The sequence below is a fragment of the Callorhinus ursinus genome, unplaced genomic scaffold (genome assembly GCF_003265705.2).
Source record: "Callorhinus ursinus isolate GAN/ISIS: 27379988/994484 unplaced genomic scaffold, GSC_fseal_2.0 scaffold43, whole genome shotgun sequence".
Taxonomy (NCBI): domain Eukaryota; kingdom Metazoa; phylum Chordata; class Mammalia; order Carnivora; family Otariidae; genus Callorhinus; species Callorhinus ursinus.
The window spans coordinates 2,628,171-2,640,670 of record NW_027397105.1 but is presented as its reverse complement, the minus strand read 5'-3'; the positions used below and the strand labels follow the sequence as shown (position 1 = coordinate 2,640,670).

At 49.5% G+C, this 12,500-nt stretch overlaps 1 protein-coding gene across 5 annotated transcripts in view; it reads right to left on the bottom strand.

Annotated features, from left to right (window-relative positions):
- Positions 1-12,500, bottom strand: part of DNAH2 (dynein axonemal heavy chain 2) — an 80,839-nt gene that overhangs the window by 60,147 nt on the left and 8,192 nt on the right. For 4 of the 5 annotated variants that reach the window (XM_073881652.1, XM_073881650.1, XM_073881651.1 and 1 more), the window contains 10 exons: positions 6,542-6,770; positions 5,884-5,994; positions 5,481-5,719; positions 4,334-4,525; positions 3,733-3,890; positions 3,210-3,297; positions 2,697-2,902; positions 2,153-2,282; positions 1,761-1,943; positions 820-1,034 (listed from right to left, as the gene is read on the bottom strand). In XM_073881652.1, the coding sequence (XP_073737753.1) occupies positions 820-1,034; positions 1,761-1,943; positions 2,153-2,282; positions 2,697-2,902; positions 3,210-3,297; positions 3,733-3,890; positions 4,334-4,525; positions 5,481-5,719; positions 5,884-5,994; positions 6,542-6,770 (1,751 nt within the window). The remainder of the gene's footprint in view (positions 1-819; positions 1,035-1,760; positions 1,944-2,152; positions 2,283-2,696; positions 2,903-3,209; positions 3,298-3,732; positions 3,891-4,333; positions 4,526-5,480; positions 5,720-5,883; positions 5,995-6,541; positions 6,771-12,500) is intronic. The other variant, XM_073881653.1, reaches the window with a different exon arrangement.

Genomic DNA, 12,500 nt, shown 5'->3' with positions numbered 1-12,500 from the left:
GTGCCTCCCGTCCCCTGGCCTCCGTCTGCCCCCAGGCCCTGTCTAGCAAAGCCCCTCGTGCCAGGGCCCAGCAGATCAGGACTGCCTGGGAGTCGAAGCCAAGGCGAGGAGCCACAGCCCAGGAGCCGGGGAGGCAGCTGATGACAACGGGGAGCCAAAAGCAATCAAGTGGAAAGTGATTGCCTTCCAATTAAGAAAAACTGTCACCAGACGGTTTGCAATCTCTGTAGACAGATGTCTTACAGAGCTCCTTCCTTAGTGTTCTCTTCTGCATCTTACAGGCCTCGGGGCCTCGGGGCCTCAGGCTCCCCCGCAGAGTGGCCGTGGCCAGGGGCTTTGCCATCCACACATCCGTGGCGCCTACCTCGGTTCCCAGCACGGGGAAGGCTCTCGCGGTGGAAAATACATCAATCACTTACACTGTAAAGGATGGGAACCTGAAACTGTCCTAACTGGAAAGCTGTAGGAGGGAGAGAGAGTGACCCGCCAGCCCCACCCGTCGTCCGCCCCCCCCCCCCCCCACAAACCCATACCTTCGCCGGTGGCCCGGGTGACTTAGCTGGGCCGCCATGGCCATCTAGTGGCCGAACACCTACATCACTGGATCAGTGGGTTACTGGGGGCTGCCTGTTTGTGATGGGTTATTTTGGAGAATAAACGGTAGATCAAAGGCAGGCGGGGCTAGTCCCCGTATTACAGCATATGAGAGAGTTCCAAACCAGAATGGCGCGTGGAACCGAGAGACAGCAGTTACGCTCCCTCTCTGGGGAGAGCCGGGGACGCGCGCAGCGGGGCAAGGAGTCAGACTGGGTCTCGTACTTGTCAAAGTTGACATCCAGCATGCCCGCCTTCTCCTGGCTGATTCGTAACAGTGGCGTGTCCAGCCGCCGGATACAGTCCTTGTCCAGCGTTAACGTCCAGTCTTGGAAGGTTTTTCGAACCAGTTCATCGATGGCCTGAACCATCTGCTGATAGGTGTGCACGCTCTCCTCTCCCGTTCCAATGTGGGGCAGGAAGTGAGCACTGGATAGACACTGAGGGGGAGGGACAATGGCTGGCCCGAGCCCACGAGCCACCATCCCCCACGGTACGGTCTCCCACACCGCGCACCCATCAGGCGTGAGGCCCAGTCTGACCGCTCAGAGGGAACGTGGAGCCACACAGCAGGGTGAGAGAAGGAGACCAGGGCATGAGAGAAAGGGAGTCAGCAGCGTGAACGGGAAAGCACAGAGATTCAGCTCAGCAGAAGTCAGCAAAGAACGGGAATGACAGCAGGTGAGGATTTAAGAGGTACGAGGTGGAAAACCAGTATGAACCCTTCGTCACCACGGTCCTCACTCGGCGATCGGGAAGATGCCTCATTCTCACCCAGAACCAATTACATGATGGCAGGCACCTCGGTAGCCTTCAACCTACATTCCCCAAAAGCTCTTTGAGAGGCATTTTTCCTGTTTCTTTGTGCCAGTTCTTCTAGGAGGACAGGGCCCTCTAAGGGCCTGCCCAGCTTCTGGGATGCTGACCCTATTCCTCCTGCCCCCCCCCCAACCTTGATGGGAAATGCCTGCAATGACCCGTGTCTGCCAACTTCATCAGAAGCCATGGCCACCTCACTGACCAGCACCTGCCACTCCCCTGGCCCATCATGAAGACTCTCTGGGGAAACTCCCTGGATGGGGCCCCCACCCCTGCCAGCATGGGGCACAGCCTGCGAACCCCCTCAGCTCCCTGAGAACAAGTTTTGGGAAAGGCCAGGCGCTCACGTTCATGACCCTGTCGATGCGGTGCCGCAGGAGCCGCATCCAGTGGGCCCGTCCAGAGTACTGGGCCATGTAGGGCTCCAGGTATGACCATTTCTTGTTCAGCTCACGGTTCACCAGGGCCAGCTCGCTATTGAACAGCATATAGAGATCCACCGCCTTCTTGTCGTAGGTTCGCTTGATGGCCTAAGGAAGGGAAAGAGCCTGACAACAGGGCCTGGGGGTCCGGCTTCCTTCCCTCCCGTGACTCCTGCCGAAGGAGGCGCACTCCCTAGAGATCCAGAAGCGAGGGGAGCGGAGGGAAGGGAGGACTTGCGGAAGGGCACGAATGGAGTTGGGACTGAAGGAAGCACAGGAGGAAGCAGGGAGGTAGGGGGAAGGGAGGGGGGCGGCACCTCCCGCGTGGCAAGCCTGTGGAAGGTGTCCAGCAGCAGCACTCCCTGCTCCACGTCTCGGACCAACTCGAAGGCGGAGGTGATCAGGTTCTGAGTCATCACCTCCAGGTCTTTGACTCCAGTGCGAAACCTGCACCGTTAGAGAAGCGTGGGGCCGGGCGGGCGCAGTCGCCGGCCCCGAGGACGCCCCCCGAGTAGGAATCCCGGGTGCCGAGGGCGCCCCCGCCCTCCCAGGCCAGGCACGCAGAGCGTTACGCTCGCGCGTTAATCGTCTGTTCCCCAAAACGACACAGTGAGATGGATTCCATGGCTGGCTTTGTTAGATGAGGAAACAGGCTCTAACGGGTGGAACGGACGTGCCCAGAGCCACCAGCCCAGTACGTGGCACAACGGGGGCTCCAGCCCGAACCCTGCCTCTGAGCAGCGGCTCCTCCCCACCCCTGACCTGTCACTTCCACGCGGGGCTTTGGACTCGGGCCCCTCCTCCTGCGCTCTCTTCCCCGCCTCCCTCCCCTGCACCTCCGCCGCTGAGGGACCCCCTCACCTGTTGTAGTCCTCGTGCCAAGAGGTGTTCTTGACGTCCAGGATGCCCCCGCGAACAGCCCGCAGCACCTGGAGATTCTTATGAAAGATGTCCTCGATCTCCAGCAAGTTGCGCGTGATCTGGGGCCCTTGGGCACCAAAGAAGCGAGGCAGCGGAGCCTGCTTGCCATCCTCCCAGCGGGCAAAATGGTACTGGCAGTCGCATACCTGAAATGAAGTCGCGTGAGGGGGCCTCCTGCTCCCTCTTCTGACCAGTCGGGCCTGCACGCTCAGGCTTGACTGAAAATGTCCAAAACACGAGGGAGGACCCGCCAGAGGTAAGGAGCTCCTGGGATGACCTTTGGCGGCGGAAGGAACGGCGAGACACCAGGGCCATGGTAAAGAGGCAACAGTCTAAGAGAGCGGGACCAGCAGCAAGGGAAGAGCGGGGAAGCAGCCTGCTGAGCCTCTGCGCCTCCCACCGGCCGGGGGTCTGGAGCCCCCTATAACTCTCGCTCCCTGACCCTCTGCCCACCTCAATGAGGTCCTTGCAACGCTGCACAAAGGCGTCCACCTGGGCAAATATGCTGGTCTGGTCGAGCACCCAGCCCGCACTCGAGAACCTGTGTTGGGAGAAAGAGGGACCAAATCCAAATGTAGGGACGCTGGCTATCAGCCTGCCCGTGCAAAGCTAGAACCAGGAGTCCTAGGAGGGCCTTAGAAAAGGAGACCCCAAGAAGCAGTTCTCCTGCACAACTGAGGGAGAAAGGCAAGATATCTCCGTTCTGGAAGGAGGTTTGTACATAATGGAATTTCAGACCTTCAGGCCAAGCGAGGAGGAGTAAAGCAGGAAGGATTCCTGGAATCAGGGGGCACGGTTATGAGAGTAAGGAGAACCTAGGGCCGGGAGCTAGGATAGCTGTATCCAGAGAGGAAACGGGGACCAGGTCTAGGAAAAGGGAATCTGTAGGCTTTTAAAAAGTGCAAGTGAGAGGGGTCATCTCCGCCCTCAGGAGGAACAGAGGGGGTAACAGAGACGGCGGGGGACCACGTCGTACTGGGTATGCATCTGCACGGCCCGCAGGTAGTGATCTTTCCAGGCCTGACAGCAGGCAATGCAGCCCTGCAGGTCCTCCTTGCTGGAAGTGACATGGCCCTCAAAGATGCGGTCCAGAGAGATGGCGTGGCAGCACAAGCGAATGATCTCGTTGCTCATCTGCAGGAGGGGCCGACAGCCTCAGGTCTCAGCCTCCCAGGCTTGATTTGGCTCCCGATACCCAGCTGACACGGGCCGGGGGGAAACCTTCGGGGTTCTACCTGCACCCCGCTCCCCAGTTCAGCTCAGCTCACTTCCCAGCGAGTGCTCAGCCTGGGGTCCATCCTTCCTGCCTCCCCTGCCACGCTCCATGGACTCCCCTTCTCAAAGCCCCTCTTCCCACTTTGGCTACTCCATCAGGAAGCAAGCTGTCCAGCCCAGGCCCCAACCCAGAGCGCTCTAGGGTTGAAGAAGCAGGCAGAAGCCCACGGTCTCTGTCTGACCCCCGGGGCCACTCCTCACTGCCTTCCACCACATGCTTCCGGCTGAGTGAACACCCCCGTCTCCAGCAAATCAGCTTCACCGCCCCCACCCCGCCCCGTCCCAGCCCGGCAGACACATACCTTTCGGAAGAGGGAGGTCAGTCTCTCCCGAGTGTTGTAGTGGGGAGAGTTGACCCAGATGATGCGGATGAGACTGATCAACTTGGGGAGCTTACTGGAGATGTCCTTAGGCCGCATGTAGGCCAATTCCTGGTAGGGCTCCTTCAGGATTGACAAAAACGTCAGGTTTGACTGTGCTTGACGAGAACCATCCTGGTGGTGAAGAAAGACCCAGAGTAGACTTTCCATCAGAAAGAACCGGTTCAAAGCAAGCACTGTTTACCCATGGGGAAGCACACCCTGAGCTGCCTCTCTCAAAACCTAGTACCAAGCATCTCAGGTCTCTGTGAGCCCTCAGGACAGGAGTTGCCAGCTATCTGCTCTTATTTGTGTGCTAGTTCCTAGCACAGTGTCCTTGAGACTCTTCTCATGGTGAGTCCGTCCCCCCCACTAGACCAGGAGTCCCCAGCTCGGGCTTTGTGTCCACTCCTCCAGTTTCCCCAGCTGGATTCAGAACCCCGCACAAGGTCGATACTCACCAGCTGTTGATCAGCTCACTCAACAGCACCCCCACTCACACACACACCCCGCCATTTCACCCAGCACCCTTCACCACCCTGTTCTCAACCAGGCTTCTAGACTTGTCCACCTAGCTGTGGCTCAGTCCCCTCACCACCAAGCTCAAAATCCCGCCTGGGGAGAGAAGTCCTCCACATCCATATTCCACAGATCACCCTGCCCTTCTGGGCGTCCCCAACGCTAACATAATCAGCTTGTCATACTTTATCGAATTTATTTTCCATGTGTTTATCTTGCAATTCTCTTGGCTGAACGCTATGGGTTCCTCTTTGACCTCGTGTCATCTAGTGATCCTCTTTTGTGTAAGCCTGGTTTTCTGAGCTGGATTATAGGGGTTGGGCTCATGGCAGGTACTCCATGTATATTTGTCAACTAACTGGAGTCTCCCTAACTAAACTATGAGCTCCCTAGGACCCTGTGTCCTACTACGTTTGTACTCTCCCCCAAGTGCAAGTCCAAACACATTGGGGGGGATCAATCTTTGCTGTTGAGGATTACACTGGCTCCCTCCGCTTAATACCCAACTAACGACTGTCCCAACCACTATCCACCCTCTGCTGAGCCTCCATCCTTGGGGCCACTCACAAACCTGGATCTGCTGGGCCAGTTTCATAAAGGGCGCCAAGTAGGAGGACTTGGCAAGTCTCAGGATGGATTCAATGTGCTTCACTCCCTGCTTCATCAGCTGCTTACTGATGCCAGACAGGTCCATGCATCGGTTGTGCCAGAACTCAATCTCCTCCAGAGGACCTAAATTTTCTCCTGTCTCCACAGACTCCTGGGCACTGAGCACCTCCTTTATCTGCCGGGTCCAGTGGATCATGGAGGCTGCCAGGGAGAGTACAAAACCTCTTACACTTTTCTATGCTGCTCCCCAGTTGTGTCCTTCCCTCTGCCACCTACGTAGCCCTCCTCACCCAGCTCCTTTCTCTGCATCTGGCCTCTCCTCTCCCCTAGGACCCCCCAACACACTGGCAATGCCAGCCACTCACTCTCCAGCCGCTGTACCAGCTCTTTGTCCTTAACCACCACCTCCGGCGCCATGTTCATGGCCTCTGCAGGAATGTAGAGAACGGTGTGCCCCTCCAGTTTGTATCGAGTATCTAAGGAAAGGAAAGGACCATGGAAGTTCACAGAGGGGGTTGAGTTTATGCCAGCCCAGTTGCAATCACGGTTGATGATCTGGGGCCCAGCTAGTATGGTGGATTTCAGGAGAACAGGCAAAAGAAACGATGACTCAGGTTTTTTTGTGTTTTTTTTTTGTTTTGTTTTTTTTGGGGGGAAAAATGGGAAACCCCATTGAGGTAAAATAAGGTCAAAGATCTGCACCACGCCCTCAACACTCTCTGGTATGATATATGTACTCCCCCTAGTAGCCCCCACCCTGCCATTTCCCCTTACCCCACGTGTACTCTTGGAAATATCCAACTCTATGTTTGAGCAGGTCTGGTCAACCTTCTACAGCAGGAAACTGTATCTGCACTGGAAGGCAAATTCTGTTCCCTGATCCACTCCTTCAACAAGCATGTTATGGGGACCTGCTCCGTGCCAGGCTGCACAGGTACCGGGATGAATCTCCCACCTGCCTCATTCAAGCTACTGTCGGTGCAGTACCAGAGAGAAGCCAGGTACTTGAGGCTTTCTGCTCACCTGTGAGGCAAGCCAAGAATCTGTGCAGATGAGAAGCAAAATGATTCCGAATACTCTCTGGCCAGGTTGTGTTTGTAAAGATCTGAGGGGCAAAGACACCACTGAGCAGCCGGAGCAGGGCCGGGATGTAGGAACCCCGCACGGTCCCATACTGCACAGTTGCCTCAAAGTTCTCCGGGGTGATGGGAACTGGTACGCAGCGAATGAAGTAGACAATCTGGTTCTGGGTCTGCATGGAAGACAGTGGACCCAAGATCAGTCTCCAGACCCAGCATGATACCCAACGGGAATCTGAGGTGCCAGTCATGAAAGTCTGGCTGAGTTCTTCATCACATTCCCTTAGCCTATCCTGATCCTTCACCAAATGGAGTGCAAGGTGCTTCCTGCTTCTTTGAAGGTAGGGACTGTGGGTTCTGTCCAACTTGGCTCCAGAACCGAGCACGGCTGACTGGGACATATTAGATGCTCAATAAATGTTGGACGGATTAGATGGAAGGAAAGGGATAGAATGGAGGCAGCCCTTTTAGCTATAGGAAAAGTGGGAAGGAGAAAGAATGGAAGTAAGAGGTAACTGTCTAGGGTCTCCCATTTCAGCTGTATACACCTGTTGCCCAATTTTTCGTTTACCCTTCAGTTTTGTTTCTGGTGAGTTTGTGTGGCTGTTACTGTTGTTTACATTCAGAAATGGCATAACCTTCGTGTTATCACCTTAAAGTTTCTAACTTCTACATGCCTGGAAAGGCCATTCCTCCCTAAGGTCAGATTCACCTTTCGTGTGTGCATGCTCTTGTACCTACTCTTTATAATTTATGTAATTTTAAAAACTGAAAAGAAAGCACAAAGAAGAAATTAATAATCCCCCATCTTTCCACTACCCAGAATTAAATTTTGGCATTTCATGTATATTTTTTTAAAAGCTTAACACCATTACTTTTGTTAAAATGATATACATATGTAATACCATATGATTTTACTCATGTGTGGTATTTAAGAAACAAAACAAACGAGCAAAGGGAAAAGAGAGAGAGAGAAACCAAGAAGGAGACTCTTGGGGCACCTGGCTGGCTCAGTCAGAACAGCAGGCAACTCTTGGTCTCAGGGTCGTGAGTTCAAGGCCCACACTGTGTGTAGAGATTACTCAAAAATAAAACCTTTAACGCCTAATCACTTAAAAATGAAGCCTTATCATTTAAAAAAAATGACATACATGTGTTAATTATAAATAACTGAAGACGACTATGGGGATAAAAGCTAAACTGTCATCTAAAATTCCACCACTCAGACATTAATGCTGTTAACATTAGAGAAAATGTCATTCCAGACATCTTTCTATAGACTGACACGTACAGAACAAATCAGTTATAACTTATTGCAAAATAGGATCAAGCTATTTTTGATTAAAAGTATTAGATTTAATTTTACTTGGATTTAATAGAATAAAAAGACACCGGTGTGATTAAAACACAGACATCACTGAGCTTCAGTAAGTGTTTCTTCACCGGAGAGAGAGACTTCTTTCTGAAAGACCCCTTTCTAAAATCATATGAGATTATTAAAAATATTGAGGTTCAGGGGCAACTGGGTGGCTCAGTCGATTGAGCATCCAACCCTTGGTTTCGGCTCAGGTCATGATCTCAGGGTCGTGAGATCGAGCCCCGTATCGGGGTCTGCATTCGGCTGAGAGTCTGCTTCTCTCCCTCTGCCCCTCCCCCTACTCACACTCGCTAAATAAGTAAGTAAGTAAATAAATAAATAAATAAAACCTTTAAAAAATTTTTGAGGGTCATTTTCCACTACCTTTCAATGTCAAGCCCTAGTGACTCTGCTTTGAGAAATAAAGACACTGGCACCTCATACCCCCTCTCTTGCTCAGCCCTGCTCAGTGTTTGTTATACTATTATGTTTACACCCTCCAGGCTGGTGGAATTTGTGTTCCACAGCGTAACCATAACGCCAGTGGTTATTTATTATTAGTTTTCATTTAAATGAATTGAATGCTCATAGATTCTCTATTCCTGAGTCTTGGGTTATTTTTTTTTAAGATTTTATTTATTTATTTATTTAACAGAGCACAAGCAGGGGGAACAGCAGAGGGAGAGGGAGAAGCAGACTCCCCACTGAGCAGGGAGCCCAATGCGGGGCTCGATCCCAGGACCCTGAGATCATGACCTGAGCCGAAGGCAGACGCTTAACCGACTGCAAGCCACCCAGGCGCCCCAAATCCTGAGTTATTTATTTGGTTCATTTCTTTTCTTCTTCTTCTTTTTTTAAGATCTTAGTTTTAAGTAATCTCTCCGCCCAACTTGGGGCTCGAACTCACAACCCCAAGATGAAGAATCACACAATCTTCCAACCGAGCCAGCCAACCTGTTTGGTTCATGTCTTAATGGAATAGATTTCCACTGATGATTTTATTTTTGTTTTATAGAGTAGCGTTCTTTCAAGAACGCTTTCAATGATTACGCATTTGTTGCCTTTGTATTTGACCATCCCGGCTGGGAATAAAACACTTGGGGCACTCTGCCCTTCCTGGAGAACTCTGTGAAGGTGTTCTTCTGGGTGATCAGAGAAGCCTGCCACCAGCCTAATGTCTCCTCTTGGCGGACGATTTGCTTTTTTGGCTAGAGGGCTTTTTTGGCTAGAGGTGTTTTTGGTAAAACACCTGGGCTCTTGCTCCCTTTTCAGATTTTGTTCAATGCCCAACAAATTTTTATTTTCCCCAAGTTTTTATTTTGAAACCAATTCCAACTCATAGAAAAATTGCAAGAAAAGTGCAGTGAACAACATACCCTTCATCTAGACCCACTGATTGTTCACATTTTGCCCCATTTGTGCTCAAGGGCACTCCCTTACTCTCTCCTTCTCCCAGCTGAGCCATTTGAGATTGAGCAATAGACGTCGCGTGACACTGCACCCTTAAATACTTCAGCATACAGCCGGGAAAAATGAGGATCTTCTCCAATATACCCAACACTATAATTACCACACTCAGAAAATTAAACTTCATATAATACTTTATACAATACACAATATTCAACTTTCCCCCGTGGTCCAAATCATCTGATTGTTTCCTCATTATTTGATTCAAGCTGAATATTCTTGGCAGGAATGCCACATGGGTGATGTTCCTAAAGAATTAATTTCCTTGGAGTTTATAGCTTACCTAAGACGTGTGTTGGCATTAAACATGGCGAAATAAATTTTGTGGGAGAAAGTACCTTCTTTCAAGTCCCAGATTCAGTTCCTTCTGCAGGTCAGGGAAATCCTTTGTATTTTACCTCTTAATTTACACTGCTTCATTCCTTGGCGCTCTATATTATCTCACCCTGTCTTATTAACTCTTCTCTAATTATGTTGTCATTGGCTTTCTCTTCTTCATGCGCTGTAATTATCTCAAGCCTCTCTTCTGCGACAACTCACATTTGCAGCAATAGCTAGTCAGTTCCTTGCTGTTTCTAACCTACGAGTTTTGGAACGTGCGGCTCTATTTCCTAAGATCGGCAATCTCCCTTTTATCTCTTTCTCATGGGGCATCATTTCGTCTCTCCCTGTTTTAAAAACTGAATTCATGCTCTTAGTAAGTTGTGCTGGAACATAATGCTGTTGTGAGGAGTCTCCTGCTCTGCTGTTCTCCTTTGCATGCTTTGTTCCACGTTTTTGCCCTCGATGCAATACGCTTGCAGTTGCCATGCAATTTCTGTCCTCATGCTTGAACAGCTCTGCGAATTCGTCCTTTCTGCTCTGACGTCCTGTGGGTGACTCCTTGATGTCCCACTGTGAGAGCCCAGTTTCTTCTCCCCGCCCCCCCACTCGAAGTGAGAGGGAAAGGGTTGGGTGTTTTTATGTTCTGTTCACTTTTCTCTAGCCTAAGAGAATTGTATGAGGGGACGGGCAGGTGGTTAAGGCTCATTTCAGAGAGTGTAAAATTTTTGGTAAAACACCTGGGCTCTTGCTCCCTTTTCAGATTTTGTTCAATGCCCAACTAAAGTTCCTCATCTTGCTGGGGGTCCACCATTCCCGTGGGGGGAGGATGGTTTCTTAAACTCAGTACATAGACCTTTCATTGGTCACCCACTTTTTAAGTTAATTAGATTATGCTTCTTTCCTTCCTTACTCTTGGGTGGGTTTTTTTTTTTCTTCTGGTTTTATTTTTTGCCCATTTTATCAAGAGTAATAATTTTTTGGGATGCCTGGGTGGATCAGTCGGTTAAGCGTCTGCCTTCAGCTCCGGTCATGATCCCGGGGTCCTGGAATCAAGTCCCCCGTCGGGCTCCCTGCTGAGTGGGGAGCCTGCTTCCCCCTCTCCCTCTGCCTGCCGCTCCCCCTGCTTTGTTCTCTCTCTCTCTCTGACAAATAAATAAATAAAATATTTTTTTAAAAAAAGAGTAATAATTTTTTAAGGAAGTTTCAATTGGCCACCTTAACCCAAAAGCATACAATGAAGTCTGTGATCTTATTTAGAGTATATTTCAGCATACCAAATAAATTTTCTTCAGCTTCACTAAGGCATAATTGACAAATAAAAAACTGTATATATTTAAGGTATACAACCGGATGTTTTGGTACACGTATACATTGTGAAAGGATCATCACAGTCAAGCTAATTAATATATCCAGCACCTCTCGAGGTACCTTTTTTTCTTTTTCGTGTGCTTGTGTGTGCAGTGAGAATACTTAAGATCTACTCTGTCATGTATACCACGCGGGATTAATAACTATAGCTTCCATGCAGTATAGATCTCAAGAACCATTCCTCTTGCCTAATGAAACTTTGTACCCTCCCCGCCCAGTTTTATTGAGATATAATTGACCTATAACACTGTTAGTTTAAGGTGCACAACATGATTTATGTATTTATAGCAAAGTGATTGCCACAATAAGTTTACTCAATATCCATCACCCCAGAGTTACAATTTTCTTTGTCTCATTGTGAGAACTTTTAAGATCTACTGCCTTAGCAACTTTCAAATACACAATGCAATATTAACTCTAGTCACCATGTTGCGCATTATATCCCCAGGACTTATCTTAATACTGGGAGTTTGTACCTTTTGACCACCTTCACTTATTTTCGCTACCTCCCCGCCCCCTCACTATGGCAACCACCAATCTGTTCTCTTGTTTCCATGAGCTAGCATGGATTTTTTCCCTAGATTCCACATATAAGTGAGATCATACAGTATTTGTCTTTCTCTGACTTATTTCACCTAGCATAATGCCCTCACGTTCCATCCAGTTTGTTGCAAATGGCAGGATTCTTTTCTTTCTCATTGAATAATATTCCACTGTGTGTGTATAGAATTTTCTTTATCCTTTCATCCATCGATGGACACTTAGGCTGTTCCCGTATCCTGGCTATTGTAAATAATGCTGCAATGAACATTGGATACAGATATCTTTTTGAGACAGTGATTTCATTTCCTTTGGACATATACCCAGAAGTGGATTGCTGGATCATATGGTAGTTCTATTTTTAATTTTTTGAGGAACATCCATACCGTTTTCCGTGGTGGCAGCACCAACTCAACATTTTCCACCAAGAGTGCACGAGGGTCCCCCCTTTTCCACATCTTCACCCACATTTGTTATCTCTTGTCTTTTTGATGATAGCCATTCTAACAGGTGTGAGATGGCACCTCATTGTGATTTTGATTTGCATGTCCCCGATTAGTGATTTGGAGCACATTTTCAAATACCCATTGGTCATTTGTATGTCTTCTTTGGAAAAATGCCTCTTCAGTCCCTCCGTTCATTTTTTTGATCAGATCGTTCTTTTTGCTATTGAGTTGTAGGAGTTCTTTATATATTTTGGATATTAACCTCTTATCAGATCTATGATTTGTACATATTTTCTCCCATGCCTTACGTTGCCTTTCCATTTTGTTGATGGAAGAAGCCTTGCTGTGCAGAAGCTTTTTGATTTGATGTGGTCCCACTTGCTTAGTTTTGCTTGGTTGCC